This window comes from Tinamus guttatus, unplaced genomic scaffold (genome assembly GCF_059628265.1).
Source record: "Tinamus guttatus ecotype Peru unplaced genomic scaffold, ASM5962826v1 Tinamus_guttatus_pri_ptg000115l, whole genome shotgun sequence".
Taxonomy (NCBI): domain Eukaryota; kingdom Metazoa; phylum Chordata; class Aves; order Tinamiformes; family Tinamidae; genus Tinamus; species Tinamus guttatus.
Window position 1 is genome coordinate 2229047 of NW_028288649.1, and position 22846 is coordinate 2251892.

The 22846-nt window shown below is 37.6% G+C and overlaps 1 protein-coding gene across 1 annotated transcript in view; it reads left to right on the forward strand.

Moving 5' to 3' along the window:
• Nucleotides 1-22846, forward strand: part of ULK4 (unc-51 like kinase 4) — a 134307-nt gene that overhangs the window by 107787 nt on the left and 3674 nt on the right. The window contains exons 32-33 of the mRNA XM_088521218.1: nucleotides 16575-16741; nucleotides 18059-18157. Of these exons, the coding sequence (XP_088377344.1) occupies nucleotides 16575-16741; nucleotides 18059-18157 (266 nt within the window). The remainder of the gene's footprint in view (nucleotides 1-16574; nucleotides 16742-18058; nucleotides 18158-22846) is intronic.

A 22846-nucleotide genomic window follows, 5' to 3' on the forward strand; every position in this document is an offset into this window, starting at 1 on the left:
AGTCCAGCGCAGGGCTACAAGGATTATCAGGGGCCTGGAACATCTGCCCTACGAGGAGAGGCTGAGGGAGCTGGGCCTGTTCAGCCTGGAGAAGAGAAGGCTGAGAGGGGATCTAATCAGTGTCTACAAGTACCTCAAGGGAGGCAGTGAGGAGGATGGGGCTGGCCCCTTTTCAGTGGTGGCCACCGACAGAACTAGAGGTAATGGCCAAAAACTGAAGCACCAAAAGTTCCACATGAACTTAAGGAGAAATTTTTTAATCGTGAGGGTGACAGAGCACTGGAACAGGCTGCCCAGAGAGGTTGTGGAGTCTCCTTCTCTGGAGATCTTCATAACCCACTTGGATGCAGTCCTGTGCCATGTGCTCTGGGTGACCCTGCATGTGCAGGGGGGTTGGACTACATGACCTCTAGAAGTCCCTTCCAACCTTAAGCATTCTGTGATTCTATGATTCTATGATTACATTGATTTATAAAGCGTAAAACTTCTGCTCTAATATAGTATGGTGAGGTCTACTAATAGGCCTATAAAGATCTATTAATATCGATAAAGATCTCTTAGTGTTAATATTGCTTTTGGCCTTTTCTTTGTACGGACTTCCCGCTTTGAAGTATCTGCAGTCTTCTAGTTTAACATTGCAGCCACTGAGTTGAGCAGCGTGTTGGTCCATGGCTGGGGAGGCCTCCTGTGTAATGCTACAGGGCTCGCAAGGTTGGTGCAGGGAACTCACTCCCACTATAGCACATGCTTATATGAGTGACATATAAGCACATGACATATAAGTGACATAAGCACATGCTTATATGGGTGACATATGAGGGAGCAATGCCAAGGTTCGAGTGCAGAAAAGGGAAGTCATTAGTAATATGACAAATTATTCCTGTGAAGATCAAATTATTCCTGTGAAGATAGGCAAGGATGTAGGATGCAAATATGTAGCAATGACATGAGATTATCATCCCGAAAGGATTTATCAAATATTTTTCAAGATGGTCAATCATCTTGATAATGATTACTAAATGTTCAATGCAGTGGTGCTGGGTTGCATGACTGTTTCCAGGCTTTCCTGCTGTATTATGTGTTTGAGTACTATACTGAAGTAATCACCTCTATCAGTGAAAGCAGAGATGTTTGTCTGGATGTTTAAAAAGAGTCTCCGTTACATGGTACAAATCCTAAATTTTATCCTGTATGTGTCAATGCTGTTGAATCTCAGCAGCTAAAGTAAAATGAAGTGTTTTTTACTATCTAGTGGGGTTTACTACCTAGTTTTATTGTCTAGTTAGCAGACTAGCTTCTAAGTTCTTTCATATATATATATATATATACATATATATATATATGTATAAGTGAATTTCCAAAGGAAGGACCTTTAGTGGAAATGTAGAGTGTCAGGTACAGCAATTGTTATATCCAATACAGTATTAGGAAAGCATGATGAGCACTTAAAGCAGGGACAGCTATTTAAAAGGAAAAGATCTTCATTAAAACTTTGTAATCAGATTGTTATGACTCATTTGAACCTCATGAAAGAAAGATAGTAGTCAACTATTCATCTTTTAGTCAAATGTCAAGAGATTAGATTTCAAATGTCTTTGTGTGTTGTATTGTTAAAGTCTGTTAAATACTGCATACCTCGAAAGTGGCAGCTGTGACAGCAACAATCCAGCTTTAACATTTTTTCTATTAAAAGATGATCGGCAGTTAATCTTAACATATGTAGATGTTTAACTTAATTGCAGTGAATTCTGAGCTTTCTACATAGATACTAAAGACTTGTAGCTTATCCAAATCCTTGGAGAATATTTTTCTACCTTCCTCTCTCTCAAAAATAATGGTATTTCAGTCTCCAAAAGATGTTTGATTATCCTGTCCATTGCTTAGGCCTTATTAGCACAACCTATTTTGCCTTGCCAGTGCTCTTGACACCTAAATTGTCAACATTCATGAAATTAGACTTTCTAGTCAGTTAGATAATGGTGCTAATAGATGGTGATAAGAGATGTTGGGAAATTGCATGGGACTTTGATTTAATGAATGCAGAAGAGTTGTTGGAATATTTGGCTTCAAAGTTGCCGGATCTTTCCAAAAAAGGAGTTTGGCTTAACTAACCCTAAGACAGTTTTTAGAAAAGATTTAGAGAAAACAGATTCAGATTGGTTCCTTCTTCTGAGGCTATTTGCCTTTAAATACAGAACATTTTAGAGCATTTTATAAGCATAATCTTTTCAAGATAGCATATCAGGTAAAGAACATTGGAATTATTTTTTACTGTGCTATTTTCATGCTAAATAAATTGACACCATTTAGATAATCTTCAATTTATTTAGTCACTAACAGTGTCTCAGCTAAAAATACTGGTCTTGATGACACTGTTATAATCTTGCATGAATTTTCTGCAAAAGCTTTCGAGACAATATTAAGAGTATTTGCTCAGTGACTGAAATTAGAAGATATGTTGTTCCTAGAGAGTCCTCTTCACCTGCTTATTGTACAACATCCTAACTATATGGCTTAGCTCATATGCAACATATGGCAATTCTGGTTGGAAAGAGTGCTAAGGAGGATAAATTAGGGAAATTAATGTGAATAAGAGTACTAAGAGTGTTTTTCTATGCTCAATCAATGTTCAGAAACAAAATAGTTTTGATTCAAGCGAAGTTACAGTAGGAAGTGTTTTTTTTAAGTACAAAAAAGTAAATGCTGATAGGCTTGCACCATCCTGTCACAGTAGTTGCAGGTGATGCCACTGGATCATTTGGATATAACCGGGAAAGCCTCCCAGGCAGGAGGTATACATATTACAATATCTGTCCTACAGGATGTAAGGTTTTATAACTCCTTGCTGATATTGTGATAATTAGTTCAACTCTTGAGAAGAGATGTGTATAGAAGATAGCAATAGTATGTTCATATGAGTAACAGTTAATATGAGAAGTCAGTAGTGGCTGACCCTGAATAAGTCTCTACTAGCGTGTTACAAAGTTCAGAGTGTATTTTAACAGTATTAAGATATTGTTAAGATATAAGAAGATACTGTTAAGATACATTAAGATGTCCCCAAATGCCAGCCACTCAGGTGTAAGGCTATAACATGACATGGGCAAACTTCGAAGTCTGGTATTGTAAAAGATAAGTGGGAACAATATCAAAATAGCATATGAATAGTAGAGTCTTTTAAGTAAAAAAAACCTTTGTCATCTTGTGATATTCAACAATAGAGCCACTTGAAAAGAATGAAAATAGAAAGTGTAATTCCTGTGAGAAACAGGTATGCCATTCAAGTAGAACAGAGCCTGTTGTCGTTAACAGCCATACCCATAGTGTGCAAAATGTCACAGCACACTTGCCAAGACTTCAAAGAATAAAATAAGTTAATAAAGGGTCAACAGGTTGTTACATCTTTTCTTGCTGATGCTATAGTATAAAAGAGAAATGTGGTTGAAGTAACCTTCACTGATAGAGTCTCCATGGCCAGGCAAGCAGAACACCATAGCTGGCTGATTAAACTACCTAAAATATCTAAGTTTAACATCTAAATGAAAGTATTAGTGAAAAAAAAAATCAAATCTTTTAATTCCATGGTGTTCGGAGTTGAGAGGCCCTACAAAGAAATAAGATGACGTAACTGATCAGCTTCAATCATGGGAAATTGGTTCAACAAGTAATGTTATTTCAAAATTTAATCTGTTCTTATATTTCTAATATACCAATTATATAACAATAGATAGCCACTGATACTTTTCAAATACCTGGGCAAAACTAAAACTTCAGGTTTTGACTGAGCAATTGTATTGTCTCATAAAACTTAGGAGCAAAATACCAATTTGAAAAATATATTTTAAACAGTATAAATGTGTAAGCCATGGATTTTGCACCTAATAGTGAGGAGATTTGCAAGCTCTCTGATGACAAAGTCAGGATTGTGAAAAAACAGCAACTCTTCAAAGCCTTATGTCCCTTTTCACCTGCTTACCCCTAAAAAGGGTAGTTCTATCCTTTCCTTTAGAGATTAAGTCTTCATCCAGATTCGTTCTGCATGCAGCTTTTCTTGACGTGTAATTTAAGCAACGTTGTTGGACATTATTCTAGTGTTCTTGTGAGGTGAAGTGCAACCATTTCATATATTAGGCCTAGTGGATTTGATCGGTTTTGGAGAAAATGAATAATTTGGTAAAAGCCTAGCTATCATTTCAGCTACAAGTAAACCACTGATGACATAAACTATTTAAGCTGTTGCAGATACTAAATTAAAATCTAATTATGACATTGTCCATGTGTAGCTTGTCAGATATAATTAGTTAAGCTATAAGATGATAAGGAATGAAATTCAAAACATAGCTACATATTTGAAAGTTTATCCAGCTTGGATACAGTTACTATGCCACGGAATTTAGAGCTATTATTCATTTTCAATTCTAGATAATAGGACAGTCCCAATATGAAAGCAATGTATCTCTGCCAGTTCAGGGAAAGCACAAAATTTCAAAGGTATGAAATACTGTATACAAAATTAAACGACATCAATCATTTCTCTGCCATAGGGGTAATATTCTTCTTCAGATGTAATTACTTGGATCTACTGAAGGAAGTTCTGTTTGTCAATTGCTAAGAAGAAGCACCAGTTATTGGAAGACCAGATTTTTGCAGTGGACAGATGATCTTCGTTTGTCTTTCCTGAGGCTATTCTTTCTTTGCTTATCATATATTGCAGGTTGCTTGCTCAAAAAACTCTTACTTCTATTCCTGTGAGCAAAACCCTATAAAGTGTTGTTAATGGTTTTATTCACACTTTCAGATCATATTTCCTAGCTATTATGCCTAGATTATGATGTACATCTTTTAGTCAATGATACAGCCATGAAATATGACTTATTTCACTAGAACGAGGTAGCAGCAAAAATGCTACTTTATTTTTATATAGAAATTGAAAGAAATGGTAAAATTATCCATAATAGCTCAATAGTCTTTGCTGAATTGACTTGCTGTGTCCTTTCCAAATACAGACAGATACATAGTTTGGTCCCAACCCAAAATAACATGAAGTGTGGGTGTATACCATCATTTAACCTGGAAGAAGAAGATGATTCCAGAACTGTTATTTCCTATGCATTTGGTTTCAGAACTAGCTATGAATGTTGGTGAATTCTTCTTCTCACATTGCTGTTGAATTCTCTTTGAATTTAAAGGCACTGCTTTCCCTATGCTACAAGGAGAAGCTGTAAACAAGATAGGGAGAGGTGTATACAATGCTCAAAGGAACAGATTGTCAAGTCAGGCTAAGGGGGTTTGACAGAGTCAGGGAAAGAAGATTCCTCACAAGATTTTGCTCACTTAGGCATTTGGAGATGAACGTGGCTACAGTTATTCTCTATGTCTGGATTGAATGAAGAAAACTGACCAGTGTGGGATATACCTAGACCACTGCAGTTAAATTTATGGTATGCAAACATATGTCAATAAAAGGTATTCATATGGATCATGCTTGTATTCTGTTAAAGCATCACATTCAGAAGGCAGGAACAGATAGTGCAAATAACTGGTATTGCAAACAAACTGATATTGCAGTAGCTGGTATTGCAAATAAACTCCTAAACCAGATGCATAAAGCTAGCCAGTATTTATGCTGCCTGTGAAACCCAGTCTCCCATGTTGACTTGTATCCTGCCATTCCAGGTCAGTGGAACATTTTGGCAGACCAAGTTGTGCAAGGTATTTGACCTTTTCATGCTGTGAAATTGGTACTCTGAAAACCTGGTTATATAAATCACAGAATGACTCAGGTTGGAAGGGACCTTCAGAGAACCTCTAGAGCCACCTCATGCACAAGCAGGGTCACCCAGAGCATGTTGCACAGGATCCCATCCAGGGAAGTTTTGAATATCCCCAGAGAAGCAGAGTCCATAAGCTCTCTTGGCAACTTGGTCCTGTGTTCTGTCACCCTCACACTATGGAAGTTTGTCCTCAAATTCCAATGTAACTTCCTGTGTTTAAATTTGTGGCCATTGCCTCTTGTCCTATCGCTGGCCACTGTTGAAAATAGTCTGGCCTTATCCTCTGGACTCCCTCCTTAAGATATTTGTATACACCGATAAGATCCCCTCTCAGTTTTCTCCAGGCTAAACAGGCCCTGCTAGCTCTGCCTTTCCTCGTAAGAGATGCTCCAATCCCCCAATCATCCTTCTAGCTCTGTGCTGGGCTCTCTCCAGTAGCTCCATGTCCCTCTTGTACTGGGGAGCCTAGAACAGGACACAGTACTCCAGACGTGGCCTCACAAGGGCTGAGTAAAGGGGGAGGATTCCCTCCCTCGACCTGCTGCAATGTTCTGCCTAATGCACCCTATGATACCAGTGGCTGCCATGGCCACAAGGGCACATCGATGGCTCATAGTTAACTTGTCCACCAGAGCTCCTAGGTCCTTCTCAGCAGAGCTGCTTTCTAGCAGGTCAACCCTCTACCTGTACTGCTGCATAGGATTATTCTTCCCTAGGTGCATCATGAACTTCATGAATTTTTTCTCTGCCTCTCTCTCCAGCCTGTCCAGGCCTCTGAATGTCAGCACAGACCTCTACATCTCTAATTTCTGCTGTCATCTCCTTCTCCTTCTCTTCAGTTCTTGCACAATTCATTGGCAGTGCAGTTTGGCAGATTTTCATTCTTCCAGTCTTCCTGTCAGAGCTTTTGCTTCGTACAGCTGTGCCAGAGAAAAGAAGAAGCAGTCAAACAGACTTTGTACACCAAGTGTCTTTCACTTTTCTGTTGTACATCTTCACAGGGCACCAGCTCAACCCGAGGGTCACAAAGCTGTCTTTTCTATTCTGTGGTTGCCATCTCTCACACTGCATTTGTAGCAACACCCTTAACTTCTTTCTGTCATCTGGAAGAAATCAGTTGGGTCTAGACCAAAGCCGCAAGAGCCCAGATTCTCAGCTAAGGCATCATGTCCACAGCAGGATCCAGTCCTGCTCCTTTTTGAGGCAGCTGATGTAATTCATTGCTCTGGTTCAGACGGGTGGCTTAGGCCAAGATAGCCTAGAATGGTAGTAGTCCAAACTGTTCTATATGATCTTCCAACAGTGTCCTCACAAAAGCTACACAGAGGCATTTAATTCTTTTGGAGTCAAGATTGTGTCTTGATTTAAATGAGCAGGGCCAGGCAGTTAGGTGATTTAGCTTGTTTGATGCCAGGGTCAAGTGGCTGTGCTGAAGGTTTTGCTGGTGTAGCTTGTGCTATTGGTGAGTACTGGGTAAGGAGCTTTAGTTACAGCCTGAAGTGAAAGCGGCATCACCGTGTGAGGGGTTTGAGCTCAGCAATCCTGGTAGGAAGGTAAAAGATCTTGCAAAAGCCAAAGCAGGACAAGTGTCCATTCAAACAAAACAAGACATAAAACTGAATCACTTAATAAAAAGGGTAGAAATATCTGAGGCAAGAAGTCTGTGGTTAGATTTTGGAGATTTAATCAGATGTGGCATTATTGTTTTGGCCAGAGGAGAGCAGATTAGAAAGAGTGCCTGGTGGTCAAAAATTCCCTAATGCTTTTTTTCGGAAAACAGTTAACTGAGTAAGTTCAAATATCTCAGTGTCAGAGCCAGCAATTTCTGTCATTGTGGTTATGGCAGTGTCTGGTTCTAGTTACGGAACCAGATATACTGTCATGTGACATCCTGACTGCAGTTTAAATCCTTTGGTCACAGAAGTGTAAATATGCCAAGGTCACCTCAGATAGTTGCAGTTACTGGTTGTCTTTATTTTGTTTTTGAGCTTAACTGATGCTAATGTAGAACACTGCAGGATATTGTGTTAACAGATCCAGTTTTGCTGTTATGACCACTAACAAATTCCTTTAGTTTATGCTCTAGCTTTTGCTGTCGTACTTTGGTCTAGTTGTAATAATTCTAAAAGACTCTCACTTTTAAATCCAAGTAATTGCATTGGGTGAGTTTTGATCCTGTGAAAAGCTGATGTAAATAAATCAAGAGAAATAGGAATAAATACTTAGTATCTTTTCTTCCAAGGAACAACTTTTCAGCAGAAGAATATGTAGAGTTTTTACATTTATTCTTTGCTAAATATTTGTAGGAATGTTATTCAGCTCTCTTTTATTTCTGCCTTTTAAAACTGTTTGAAAAACTCAGTGTTTTCAGAAGCCAAGGTTCATTGGTCTTTATCACTCTCAGTCCAGGGACTCTTGAATGTCTAGCTAGAACAATTAGTGCTGGTAACATTGTCCAAAGCTGCTGAATGTTGTCAATTTGTGACAACAGTCTAGTGCTGTATCTGCCTTCTAAAGCTGTTCCTGTCTGGACTCTACAGATTTTGCAGAAAAGCAGCCTTCTAAATTTGAATATGGTCTCTCAAAGATTTGGCGGAAGGGGAAGCTGTTGCCAAAGCAGAGGCACAAGCAGATAGTTGAAGCAGATAAACAAGGTTTAATCTTATGTGATAGGAAGTCTACTATTAAAATAGCAATCCCTTTAGAAGAAATGTAATAGAAGGGATGTAGTAGGATCCGTCAAAATTTGACTTGAAATGCAGCATAATTGTGCTTTATAATGGAGTATGATATCTAATGTCTTTGAAATTTGGGGAAAAATATTAGAAGAGCTGCTAAAAAGCTTACTGAATATCAGCAGTAATATTACTCAATCCAGACAATGTAATTTTATCACTGTCTTGTTTGTTCTTTTTATTATTGAAGGTTCTGCTTGCAAGCCCTGCAAAACTGACGTACTGAAAGACTGTGTCAAAAAAAACAATGCTTCAGTGAGTGTGAGAACAGTTTGGGTTAGGTGTCTAACACATGCACCACTGGGGACAGAAATATTTTATTTTAGATATTTACCCCTTGAAATTACCGTATTGCCTCAAACTCAACCCTCTCCAGGTCCTCCAGTTAACGGGTTATTTCTCTGTGAATCTCCTTCAGGCAAAATCAGAGGGGTTAATGCAGGCTGCCCCTTTGAGTAGTTTAAAATAATCTAGCATAGTTTGCTGGATGAGACTAGGGAGTGCTCACCACCCCCATCCTTTCCCCATTGACCCCAAAACTGTAGCAGTAGTATGATAGCACTCAATTTATATCCATCAAGGACTTTGGGCTTTATGCTCCCTGATCAATAAAAAGGATCTTATTTGTGAAGTGTGTAGCATGCATTAGTGACAGAGCTGGCAGCTTACCTTAGGGTACTAGTTGGGTAGTTGTTTTCATCTCTGAAGAGCAAAACTTTAATTTGAATAAATAATGAAAGAAAGAAGTGTTTTGGTTATGTCCAGGCCTATAACCTTTCTGATATGAGCATTTAAAGTGGGTGGCCAGTGAGCCCTATCTTTTTGATATATTTTTCTCTTATCTTTCTGATAAATGTCCATCTTTTGTCCAATTATTTTCATGCTACTTACTGAACGTAAGGAGTAGATAGACTAGAGACTGTGATGCCAACGGTATGGTATCCAAGCAAATCAAATCTGACTGCTGAAATGAGACGCCACTGAAGTCTTATCAACACGCTGAAGAGATCTCTTGAACATCATTACATTCCATAGTTACACAGCGTGCTCTCATGTCAACTTGGGAATTTTTTTTCTGACAGAACTAGAAACATCTTACCTTCTGATTCCTTTTGAACAAGTGCGTGCTCATGTTCAACAAGTTACACTCCCGGGAATAAGGACCCTCTCAGAGAAGGCTGTTTAGAACAAAATCCCCTGCCTTTTACAGCTTTGATGTTACATACTCAGATGTGCTGTGAACTTGGTTTCAAATAGCTTGATTACATGTTCTGACTTGATTATAATATGGTTGAGTCATTCAGACGCCAAAAGTTGAATTCACCTGAAATTTTGTTACAAAACGCTTCAGGGAATTCAGGGGATAGAAAACCCCCCCCATCTTATTTTGTTTTTTCAAGTGATAGAAACTCCAAAGGGATCAGTGATTGTGACTTTCAGAAATATTCCTTTTCCATGTATGTCATTCTAACCACAGTGCTGTATGTAGATTAACCACAGTCCTGCTCAGTTTGTATAATTTGTTGTATTTTGCTGTTTTTGTACTGACCAGTCAAGTATTTTTAGCAGTATGTGATTTTTTGTGAGTCCTGGACTGTTCAGGAAGTTATATTTTTTCCTATCTTTTGTTATTCTCAAATACTTCTAGTGAGAAAATCCATAAAAATCCACAAAGTTTTTTTTTTAATCTCTGAGCTGTTCTTAATACGTGCTAGTCTTAATCACCTGCATGATCGTTACATAGATTAAATGTTCCAAGAAAGACAACTTCTGGGTTGGGAGGACTAGCCTCTAGGACTGTCCTAGGAGAGTTTGGCACGGTTCCCTTGGGAGTTCGGTTGTCTTTCCTGTACCAACAAACGGCGTCAGCGTGTCAGTAAATTGTTGTCTTCTAACAACAGCTGCCAACCTTTGCCACCTTTGACAAAAGATGAGTAAATCCATGTCATGGCTCTGTCCTTGAACGTGTGATTCAAAACAAAAAATACCCTACCACTGCGGATATCAGTTGGATATTTCTCTGGGGCATCCAAACTCAAGATAATATAATGCTTCCCCATCCACTTCCAACCTAGTTGTAGTAAATTTAATATCTGTTTTTTCTTTCCTGATTGCCCCTCACTGTATCCATTTTTGCGGATGTAAGGGAAGGACTGCCTGCTCTGGCACATCTTTCAGTGTCTGCCGTGTGGAAGAAAAGCTGAAATTTCCATAAAGGGAAGCTCTGGACAGCCCTGACCACTGCAGTGTGACCACTTAAAATGAGATTTTTGTTCCTCGGAGTCAATGATTCATTACTCAGCCACAGAATGTCCAGTAGCTTACCCAAATATATAGAATTTGCTTCCTTAAATGCTAATTGATTTTAAGGTCAGAGTAGAAAATAATTTTCAGAGCAGCAGTCATGCAATTGATAATTTCAACAGCCTCTTCTTTCTCTTTCCACAGAATACGATGTGCATGACTCACCAAATCTTGAAATCCATAGTATCCTAATTTTAGATCAGTTTTCGTGCAATATGGCTAACACTTAACAGTTGTTCTTAAAACCTAATTAACAATAAAAACAACTTGCCTTTTAAAACTTGTTGCTGCTCTAAGCATACAATTTTCTTTAGATCAGTGACTTACAGTTGTTCAAAACACATGACTTTGCTACCAGGACTTTGGCACAAAAATCACCAATTAAGTCCCAAGTTTATCTAGGTAAATATGTCTTTAGGAAGAACCTTTATGACATAAGGGATAGTTTTCTGTGCTTGGGCTCTGAGGAGCTGTTTTCTGTGCAAAAAAATTCTATCAGACCACTGTCTTGCGTTGCTTCTTAGCAGTAATTTTGAGTTTTCTCATTAATTAAAAAAAAAAGATGATATATGTTTGCCAGTTACTGTGAGCATGCAGTTTTGTTATCTTGATCCATTAAAAAAACTAATTAAAAGAAAAAAGCCACTCTGAAAGTAAAAGAAGGAAAGCCAGACTATTAAACACCCACTCTACAGTATCCCTGGACAATCAGTTGGGCAGGTGGGATACAAATGGGAAGAACGGTTCTGCTGGGGTGGAAGGGAAGTCAGGAACAAAGAGAAACCTTTTTGCGGGGCGGCAGCTTTTGCTGCCCGTGAGCGGAGCGCGGGGCCGCGTCGCGGGGGCGGGCGCACCTGCCCCAGCATTTCCCTCTGCGAGAAGCACACGGGTTTGCTGAGTGCTCTAATTGCTGCCAGGCATGAAAGGATTGCCTAGGAGATTGCTTCCTAGGCTGTTCTTTGATGTTTCATATGATTTGGAAGTGAAGATTTCTTTTCCTTTATCCGTCTCGCTAATAGATGAGAATAAAATACCTCATCTCCAATTTTCATTCCAGAAGGTATCATGGCACATTCTATCCGATTAGATGTATCATGGGCCGAAAGACTCCTTTTATCTTTCAAAAAGATTTGTAAAACACAAACATAGTCATCATAGTCCACATTCATAAAACACTATTAACTGCGTGTTCAGTTCATTGCAGGGGTCCCTTTAGGCAGGGAAAATTCTCTTCAGTGAACACTAGGTTTGCCAAGTGCTATAAAAGCAAGGTTTGGAATTTTGGATATCATTGCTTTAACACAGATTATTAACCAGAATCACAATTAAAATGGTTCTCTGTAATTCTAACTATGCTAATTTGTCAACACAATAATTCCAGGACTTTAAAAATCCAAGTTTTGTTTTACCTTTCTGCAAGTTTTGAATAGCAAACGACTGCACTGGGGTTTGATATTTTGAAAATGTCCTTACCGTTACAAATACATTTAAGGAATAATTAGCGTACTGTGAAGCATTATAATAAATCTAGCTAGGCTAAATTTAAACTGTAGTCAAATACAGTAGTTTGCATTTGCTGAACTTTAACAATTAGCAAATTTAAAAAAATACAGTAAGTTAATTGATAGGATTCTACTTAAATCTTTTAGTAAGAAATGCCCAGCTGAAAGAACTGGTGCCTAACTTTAATATATGAGCTGTCCCTAACACATTCCTCTGACAAGGTGGACTATTGCCAACATACTTGGAAGTCAGTGTACTTAAGAGTATGCAGCTTTTTTTTTCAATAGAAATCTTTGATTTATTCCAGTTTACCTCTCAGCTATGATACATAATTCAGATTCAGATCCCCCACTTCCCAAGTTCAGGGTGCATGGAGTGTGCCTTTGGACTTGGGGCCTATTTGACTTTCTAATGAGCAGTTGAGAATTACTGCATAAGAAACAAGTATCTTTTAATTATTATTCAGAAAGGTAAAGCATGAAGTTTTTAAACAAAACTATTGTTTTAGACTATATTGAAAATTAAGAAGCATGTGGTTCTTGAATCAATTGTAAAATCTAACAAAAAATCTTGAAAGTATTGCTTCCTGAAATATAGACAAATACAGACATTGGTCTGCAGTTGTTATATTATGATTCACTCAAATTATGAATACAGTTTCCTTCTTTTTTAGAATTGCATGCTCTTTTTTTTCAGACTATCTGATTTGGGATTAAGTTCTTTGGAATGCTGATAGGTATTTGTCTTGATCTTTATACCTGCCTTTGAGTAATTTGGGTACAGTGCCAGTCACCAGGGCTGTTAAACTCCCATTGCCATGGCACTGTAAATTATAGCACTTCTCTTGCTTTTTCTTTTGAGCACAAGGAATGTGTATTTTGTCTTGTGGCATAAGCAAGGAGTATATTTACATGTCTACAGTTGTGGCCTCCAATTTTCATTTGTTTGTGACACCAAGTGTTTTAAAGGATATGTCTGAAACATTATTTACTTGGCAAGAGATCTGTCTGCTTTTTTGTTTGTCTGTGGAACCAAATGTGTAAATCATACAGCAATCAGATAGTGTGTTAGGGAACATTTTGCATGAATGTTTAATTTTGGATGTCTTTATCATAAACTTCTGATGTGTTGCATTTTCCTGCAGTATTTTAAATGCAGGAAAAGATTTAAGGCCAAACTTTCCAAATTTAACAAACATATATTTGTATCTGTATGTGCATGTATCTATCTTTGTAAAATACAATAATTCAGATATTTTCATTAACTAAGTAAATGCAGGTAAATCTGCAGCATTTCAGGTGTCCAGAAGCAAGTTTCCTAGTATATGTTTGCATCTCCCCTTGGATGGAAGCAACTCAAGAGAATAAAATCTGTGGGATTACATTCATGTGTGTATGGGTGAGGAGAAGGATGAGCCTCCTCTTCACCTCCTTGGGCACTGGACCTCAGCAGAGGCGAGCTGCGGGCCAGAGAGAAACAGGCTGGGGTGGCCAAGAGAATAAACAAGTTGGTCTCTTCCAACTGGGAAAGGACGGGATTGCAAATGGGAGTCGAAGACCTTTTTGCTTCGTTAAGCGCTGGTTGCTTTCCACTTCGGGCTGTCGTGCGGAGAGGACGGCTGCCTCAGAGATCCTGCTACGTTGTACGTACAGCAGCACATACAGTACCCCTCACTGGACAGGTCCTCTCCACGTTAATCCCCGAGTCCCTCTCCTAAAGGTTATATGCAAGCCAACTGCAAATAGTAGGAGTGACTCATTCATTTTGATGTGGCTCTGGGTTTTGTGGGCATATACAGGGAGAAACAGACTGTACTTGGACATATCCCTGCAGGAAATTTTGCAGACCTCGCTTTGATAGGGACCAACGTTTACTGGACTGTTTTCTTAGTTTTGTTCTAATTTAGCCTGGTGAAAAAAGGCATAGAAGAACCGCAAGTTTTGTGTTGGGTAGACATACAATTATGTCTGTTTATTTTCTTCTTGGTGGGTAGTGGTGACATCACTGAAATAGGTCTCTTCATGCTGTCTCATTTTTGTATGAAGTGTTCAGAGCTGCAGCAGAAACTGTACTTAAAAAAAGAAAAAGAAGGAAATTAAATGTGCAAGATTAGACTGGTATGATTTTGAGAGTCTGGTTATGCAGACAAAAAACAGGAAATTCAAAGTTTAGCCTGAGCTATAGTCCATCAATCAAACTGTTGTGGAAGAATAACATTAATAATCATAAAAAACACAAAGATCTAAAAAGAGTGCAAGTCTTAACAATCCTGACCTCTTACTGTATTCTAAAGGAATGTTTTTGTATTTAATTTCCTTAGGAAGGTGAGGAGGGAAAGAAAGGGGGAGGGAAACCTTTCATATGAGTTATCTAATGTAGCAACTTTGAAAGCAGAGTTGCTTGGGCACCCCATATATTTACCTACTCTCAAAACCTTAATTGTGTAAATACTCATTATTATTTTATAATGTCTTATTTCAATCTTAGATTTTTATGTTTGTAAAAATACATGTGATTGCTTCTTAAATCATTAAGGTTGCTCTGTATTCATAGTGTTCAGCAATTGGTTCTATACCAGTGTTTGAAGGCTTTAAATTTATGAGAGAGGTTTAAAATATGGTTTAAAAATAACTCATTTTTTTTGTTCATCTTTGTGGCATCTCTGGGATACACTTCAGTCAGGTTTTCGTGCATTTTTGACAATGATGGGAACTAGATGCTTACTGAAGTGCAGGAGAAGAGGCTTTCATTCAGTATTATAAAAGTTGTAATGAAATTATGTGATCTGGCAATTCCGGGTCTAGTACTGAAATAATGTATCTTTTACTCATATACATTTTTCTAAATGGCAGGGGTTTGGTGGGCTTCCAGGCTGCAGAAAGTGACTCCTGACCTTCTCATCCCATAGCCTCCCTCAGAGTCATTATTTCCACTGTGCTAGAGGTAGCTCACAGCAACTTCTTGTTAAACTGCCCTCTCTCCTTCTTCTCTTTTCCATCTGCAAAGAACTGAAAGACTTTGTCAGGCAAAATTCATTATACTCTAATTCCTTAGGTATATAAAGGAAATATAAGAGGGAGTAGTGAAAAAGGCAAAGGACTGGTTAGGAATAGCTGGCATAGGAAGTACCGCAGTAGTTGGGTCTGTGCAGCAGCAAGGGCTCCTGCCTGGCTGTGCTGAGGTGAGACATCAGCAACAGGGGCTCCTCCTGCTACCTCCAGCGCTAGGCGTGAGAGCAGACCTGGCAGCAAAACCCTTGTTGCGCTGCAGTCCAGAGAACTGCAGAGATGCACGGTCCTGTGGAGGGCACAGTGCAACTGTAGTGAGTATCAGGGTCAGAAATTCCACCCATGATCCCAAACAGGGTGACGCATCTCGTGCTACTCTGTTACTTTACGCTGCTTCGTTGAGTGGGATTCGTTGTGGAAGTTGCTGTTCATGCTTGGGTGGCGAGGAGGGAGGACCGTGTATTGATGCAGTTACAATGCATGTGGTTAAAAAGGCTGGCTGAAGATATTTACACTTATCTGGGAAAACAGAATTCCTAATTCTACCAAATCATGATTGAATGTTCACAGCTGTCTATGTGAAGCTAGTATTCCAGCAGTTATTTTATTTTCTTTGTATGCTTTGAATGCAAAAAAAAGTTATGTGCCATTATAATCAGAATTCTTCTTTTTTAATGGAAGTATTTATAGGGATCAGTAAGTCTTGGAAAATGTAATCTTTGATATCATAGAAAAATACGTAATGCTTTCAAAACTCTAGATATTATCCCACAAGGAAGAGGTATTCTTGCTGTTATATTGAGCATAGTCCTTTTCAGTTCTACAGTTAAATCATATGGGGGAGGTTGCAGTTGACTAACCGCTTTAGAAAGTAAGAAAACTTCAGTCTCCAAGCCTGATACAGTTGCTGTGTAGCTTGTAGAAACTGGTAACTTCTCATCAGCAGGAGCAATGTTACAGACGTGCATGCCAGCTCGCTACAGGTAAGTTAAGGATTCCTTGTAGGTGTGTTACGTAATTCTCCATGCATTTAGCAAGTCTGCATCAGTTTAGCTCTCTTTATAAGCTGCCCCAGACAAGAAAAAAGGGAAGTAACTCTAATAAGGATGAAAGAAAAATAATAAATTTAATAAATATTCATGATGTGTGTGAAATTTAGTTGTATGCTAAGCTATTATTTTTAACTGTGCTACCTTCAAAACTGTTTTCCTTTTGATGTTTTTTTTTTTTTTGTCTCATTGTCTCCATAGGACTGGCTCATCATGTCTGTAATCTCCTAATAGAAACTGTGGCTCTGTACTTGGAAGCAGATGACAAAAGCAGCACCAAAACAGCAAATGCTCTGCTTCTATCCTTGCTTGACATTTTGCACTGCATGCTGATGTATACAGCAAACATTGTACGCCTGACTTTACAGGTAATATATGGTGACCACCATCCTAAATATTTCTTACTTTCCCTCCTGCTACCCTAATGAAAAAATCCCACAGGCCTATTTTTATTAAATTCTTAGTTTGATGGACATAGGAGAGCAAGTGTTTACAGTTGCGTGTTGCTGTTTCCTGTAGTTACCTGGCTGAAATGGATGTCTCACTGTGAGCTGACAACACAGATCCTAGACAACTGCTTCCTATCTGGACTCCATAAATGGCTTAATTTGACATTCTCTTAATGAGCTTTCAAAGCATTTTCCTTCAGTTCTTTTTAAAAGAAAGGGATGAAAATAAAAATCAATTTTTATTATAAATCACACATTACTGTACCTCAAAACTACATACTTGACCTCTACACACTTACTCACAGAAGTATTCTCTTTCTTAGGCCACTCTGTTTGTCTTCTAAGTTTCTCTTTGAACACTGCAAAACAGGGCATTGATGGGGCTCTATCTTTCAACCAAAACTCCTTCCCCCTTAAAAATGGAACACAGAATATTGTTCAAAGAAATTACAGATTGTTCTTAAGAAAAAAATATGTTCACCATTCTTTTTAGGCATAATGGTAGGCTACTGACATGTTTGCCTTGTTTTTACATGTACTGCACTTTTAAATGAACACCGGCACTTATTCTTCATGTTCAATTTTTGATATTCTTGGGATTATCCGCTGAAGAATGAGGAATCCTAATAGGCCCGACAAATCACCCAAGGACAGGGATTGCTGTACAATCCGGGTTGTATCACATTCCAGGACAGGGCTTTGTTTTTTTGAAAAGGTCCCTGCCGTGGATTTTTTGATTGTTTGGTTGAGGGGTTTTTTTAGAAGATTTAGTATATGAAGCAATTTTTAAAAGCCCACCATTGTTTTCACACAGGTTTTCATAATGAATACTGTTACCAACCATATATTTTGCTCTGAGTGAACTGTTATTGTGAAAATATGCATGCCATGTTGAAATAGGATTCATATACAGGAAGCAGAGTGTACAGAGAGACATTTATGGCTTTTAGAGATACTTTTATATATACAGTTCATAGCATTTTACTGAAGAAATATAATGTAGGTCATATTCCACCTGTTCAGAATGGGCATAACAGCATGAGGCCCTTTTGCTTGTGCTTATTGTTACAGACACAATGTGGCTGCTCATTGGGGGTCTAGGAGTACTTAACTAAAAAAGAGTGTGTAAGTCTCCTTCAGACTTGCATTCAAACTTCTACTGCCTAATGGACCTTATTTTTCTCATAACTGAACGATCACCAAAGCTGCATTTTATTTTTATCTCATCTTATTAAGGCACAAAAAGCTGGCACAGGAGGGGACACGCAGGCTGCTGAAGACCTTCTGCTTATCAATAAACCCCTGACGGACCTAATTAGCCTGCTTATTCAGCTGGTAAGAATTTGCTTGTAAGCCTGTTGAAATGTTCCTGAAGTTAGAATTATTCATCTGCATTCAGCATCATAGAGGTCTGTTTGCTCTATTTGCCAGGTTTTCATAGTTTCTAAGTTCCTAGTGCAAAGCAGGGAAAGCAAGGATCTTATAATTTATAAGGAACTGCACTGCGGCCCTGACACGTGCTGCCAGTGATTTCTATCAGCTGTGTGTGTAATGGCTTATACCAGCGGAGCACTTCTCGAGCTGGACAGAGCTCTTAGAGGTCTGGCAGACTGCCTCAGCCTTTTAGGCAACACAAAGACAAAAAAGGGCTACCTGAAAATACCCTTGTGGCATCAAACTGTTCTTTCCAGTATGTTTTTCTTACAGGCATTTCAGATTTACTGATGAAGCTACCATGCATTTCTTGGGAGTTTGAGTATGTTCTCTTCCAACCTCACACTATTATAGTTAGCTATTGACAAAGGCTTTCTGGAAATAATCACTGAATGACCTAAAACAGACCTACTGAGTTTCAACTACGTAATTTTTCATCTTTACTAATTGTTTTAGTTTATTTTCTCTTAGTTTTTGAAAACACTACATATATGGTATAAAAAGTGAGACATGAACAGAACAGATCAAATGTTTCTTTAAAGTGAAACTAGACATAAATTAAAATTCCTTTCTCTCCCTAAAGAACACTAAGGAACAGGAAATTAGAAGCTAAACGCTACTCAACTTACACCACCTGGAAGTCTTTTGTAAGTTTTAATTAAAGGATAGGATAACTGTAAGGTAGCATGTACTGATTAGATTCTGACTTGCCCCTGTATTTCAGAAGCAAGGCTGTAAATTACCACTGGGCTTTGCTTTGTTATTTATTTCTTCATATTTCCGTGTGCTGAAAATGCTTCATGAAACTTCTGACTCGCAAATGAAGAGAAAAGAGAATTGGTGCTTAATCTTTTTTTTTTTTTCCCTAATTTTGGTGAATGTTTTATAGAAGTGCTGTACTTATCTCCTGACCAATCTTGTGAGGAACTCTAAGTCATCTTTCAAGTCTTGGGTATAGCTACTTTGAAATCTTTCTGTATCTAAGCAGTTCCATCTCATCAGAGTCCTTATCTCAGTTAGCTGATTTTTTTGTTTGGTATTTGTTAAAATCTCAAGTGCTAAGTTTCAAAAAAGGATCTAAACAGCCCCAAGACCTTCAAATTATTTTTGAAGGTACTGACTATAGTATCTTTAAAAAATCTATCTGAGCATGTCAGTTCAAAAGTGAGCACCAGCCACCTGTGAAGGCATGGAAAAGTAAGAAATTAGAGTGCAGGCATACGTGCTTTCATTATATGTTGGGGGACATAATCTACAAATTTCTTGGTTCACACATGATTTTATAGTCACATACTGCATTCAAAGGCATCAAAAGAGCAGGATTTGTGCTTCAGTTCCAATCTGTAGTTAACATTTTCTAAATACTAGTAAGTAAATTAATGTAGCCTCAGTAGTGGTTCATTGAACCATATTTGTGGCTTGTCATGGAAAAAATACTGTCATATACTAGAGAGCACAAAACATTTAAAGCATGATTTCTTGAGAACATTCAGTATTCAAAGACTAATATATGAAGATTTAGTAGATGCCATCATCCTATGGAATTAAATGGGTATATATTAATTTAATGTTTCTGTAGAGTTTTCTGTAATTTTGTGTATCTTTTCGGCAGTGTACATGCAAACAGTACTACTGAGAACAGATTAGTGCAAGCTTTACTGTAAGTAAGTAAAGAAGAATAATTTTATTCTTTGCCTCTTTCAGAAGGCATAAAGGGAAAAACTTGATTTGAGGAAGTCTATACTTCTTCAAAGCATTAATATCAAGAATCTTTTAAACTGTAGCATATTTTTTTTTGCAAAATAAAATAATACAGTGTATTTTTGAAAGTTGTTCATGAAAGCCAGCTTTGGTTAATTCTGTTTATGCACTTAGAACATAAAATTCTAAGGAAATGTCTTGCTGAACCAACCTCACAATTTCCTGGGATAACCCTGCTGATGTACAGATGTATCCTGACTGCCAACTAGTCCAGCTTGATATTCACTCATGATCATACACTGATACAATTGGCTTTTCACGCAGGTCCAGGATTGACCCACACTGATTCTGCAGTCAGACAACTTGTTTATGCCCTCCCTGAAGTAAAATCAGTCTTCCATAAGTTCCACCTACCCTTGGGTCATACAAATAGACTTAGGCTAACCTAAGCCTAAGATCTACAGACCTGCCAGCTGTACTTGTCTCCATTCATTGAGTTATAGACGTCTTTAATTTTGTTTTGAGGCATCCAATTCTTCGTGAATTTTATTTTCTACATATAGCAATGGGTGCCTTAAATTTAGACTTAAGTTACTGAGTTGGAATTATTTTCTCTGATCTGCTATTTCTCCCATCTTAAAATATTTGTAATTTCTTATGTCACCTTGACTAATTGATTTCTCTCATTGATATTTATATCCTTCAAACAGATGATTGGTCTCTGCCCCTATGACTGGTTTGTTTGTTTATTTATTCATTTTCCTCAAGATCTACATCTTTATCTCTCCTCAAAAATCAATATGAGTTAAACTTGAAAATGTCAAAAATTTAGAATCAATTTTTCCCTTCTGTAATTTTGATATAGACTATCACAGAATAGCAAAGCAAGTGTAAGAAACATCGATTGCATGTAAATAAACCTTCAAAGTTCTTAGCACAAAAGCAGAAATAGTTACAAATCTATCATGCAGAAACTCTGCAAATATAAAGGTTTCAGTATTTAATTTCATGATCAGTATAGCCTTTAACTGATCAATGAAAGGAAAATATATTGAGCATTTAGTCTTCGTCTTGACAACTTCAGACTTTAAAAGTTAATTATACTCAACTTTTTTTTTTTTTGTCTATTTCTCTACTTGAACATAAATTCAACCTGATTGTTATCCTGAAGTTTGCAGCAATTACACAAGGACTAAAATGCCTTCTCTTGCTTTTATGTAACAGTTATGCTGCAAATGCTAGATGGGTCTCCAGAACTCTTAGCTGTACTTCTGCATTTGTGTTGGCTGCCAAATCAGGGAAGTCTGATTACAAATGGTAACTTCTGTAAACTCAATGGGTTTTTTAGGTGACTGGAAAGACTATATTGTCTTGCTACTATTTAGAAAATGCAGTTTCACTTCTCTGTAGATATTGCATTTCCCTTCAGTCCCGAATGTAGCTTATGAGACTGCAAACAGATAGCTTGTCTTACCTTTTGTCGATACACTTCATTATAGTATAACCGGTAACATTGATAATTGATTATTGTGCTTCGTATATTTTAATTTTACTGGTGAAAGATCAGTTAATCATGTGCAAACAGGAAGACCACAAATATGAAGCTTTGGTGCACATGGGTGAGTGAGAGGACCTCTTCTAGGTCCATTTTGTCTTGGCGCTCCACTGATTCTAAGGCAGTGCTCTGACGTCAGAGCATGCAAAGGCATTTTTTGGGTATTTTTTATGTCTTTAGTATACATTCTATATTTTATATATTATATATAAATTATATATACTCTATATTTAATGTATAATAAATATGTATTATTCACTATATAGAGATAGATAATAACTTCAAAAGAATGATAGCCACATAGACAATGTAGAATTTTATTTTCCATTTCTTAGGAATGGAGGTAGTTTTATGGTGGAAGTGGAAAGAAGTAAGTTTTTTTCTGTACTGTGAGGTGTATGGCTGAATTGTTTTTTAAATTTTATCTTTAAGTATTATGCAGAATTCTTTTTTTACAGAGCTGCCTTTAAAAAAAAAGGAACAAAAAACGTGAACAAAGCAAATGAGAATACCTTGTTATAAGCATGGAATTTTGGAATGAGAAATTAGTTTCTCAATAAGTAGGCTGTATTAAAATTAACTGAAAAATATTGTTCTTTAGAATGTTTTCCCTCTAAGTAGGAGGATGACAATTTTAAGCCAAAATATAACATTTTAGTGTTTCATTTAAAGCTGCCCATGTTTATCAATAAGAATAGCATAGTAAAGTTAACAGATGTAATAATGATGTTTTGCTTTCATGTTTTGTTTAATGTTTGCGAAATCATCTTCTGTATAGTTCCCAATGGTGCTTCTTTTACAGCGCATTCTGTAATCACATTACTGATCCAAGGAGCATCTATCTCTTGTTGTAATAAACTCTTTGTGTATAACCTCATTAATGCACTGAAATAGTGTCCCCGACGGGTATTCCAGACAGTTTCATTGTAGCTCTAAAATTAGCTGCCCTAACAACTCTAGCTGTGTGAAAACTGCCACTTCAGCTCAAATGATCACACATTTCTTGCAATGGTTTGCAATTCATGAACACACTGTAACTGGTCTCGAAATGAAGGCGCCTTTAACAACTGGCTATGAAAATATAGATGTGTAATAACAATAAGCTTCCTGTTTTACACCACATTAACCTTCACATACCTAGAGCAGGTACCACACAGAATTAAAGACAAATAGAATTTTATGTTATGAGTCTGTTTACAGGAGATTATAACTTGGCCATAAAAATTAAGTGAAAAGTGATGCAGAGTCTTCATTGCACAAAAAACTTGCCACAAGGCATTACTTTATTTTACAAATGCTAAGTGAAAAATAAATCTACACAGAACTAGAATATC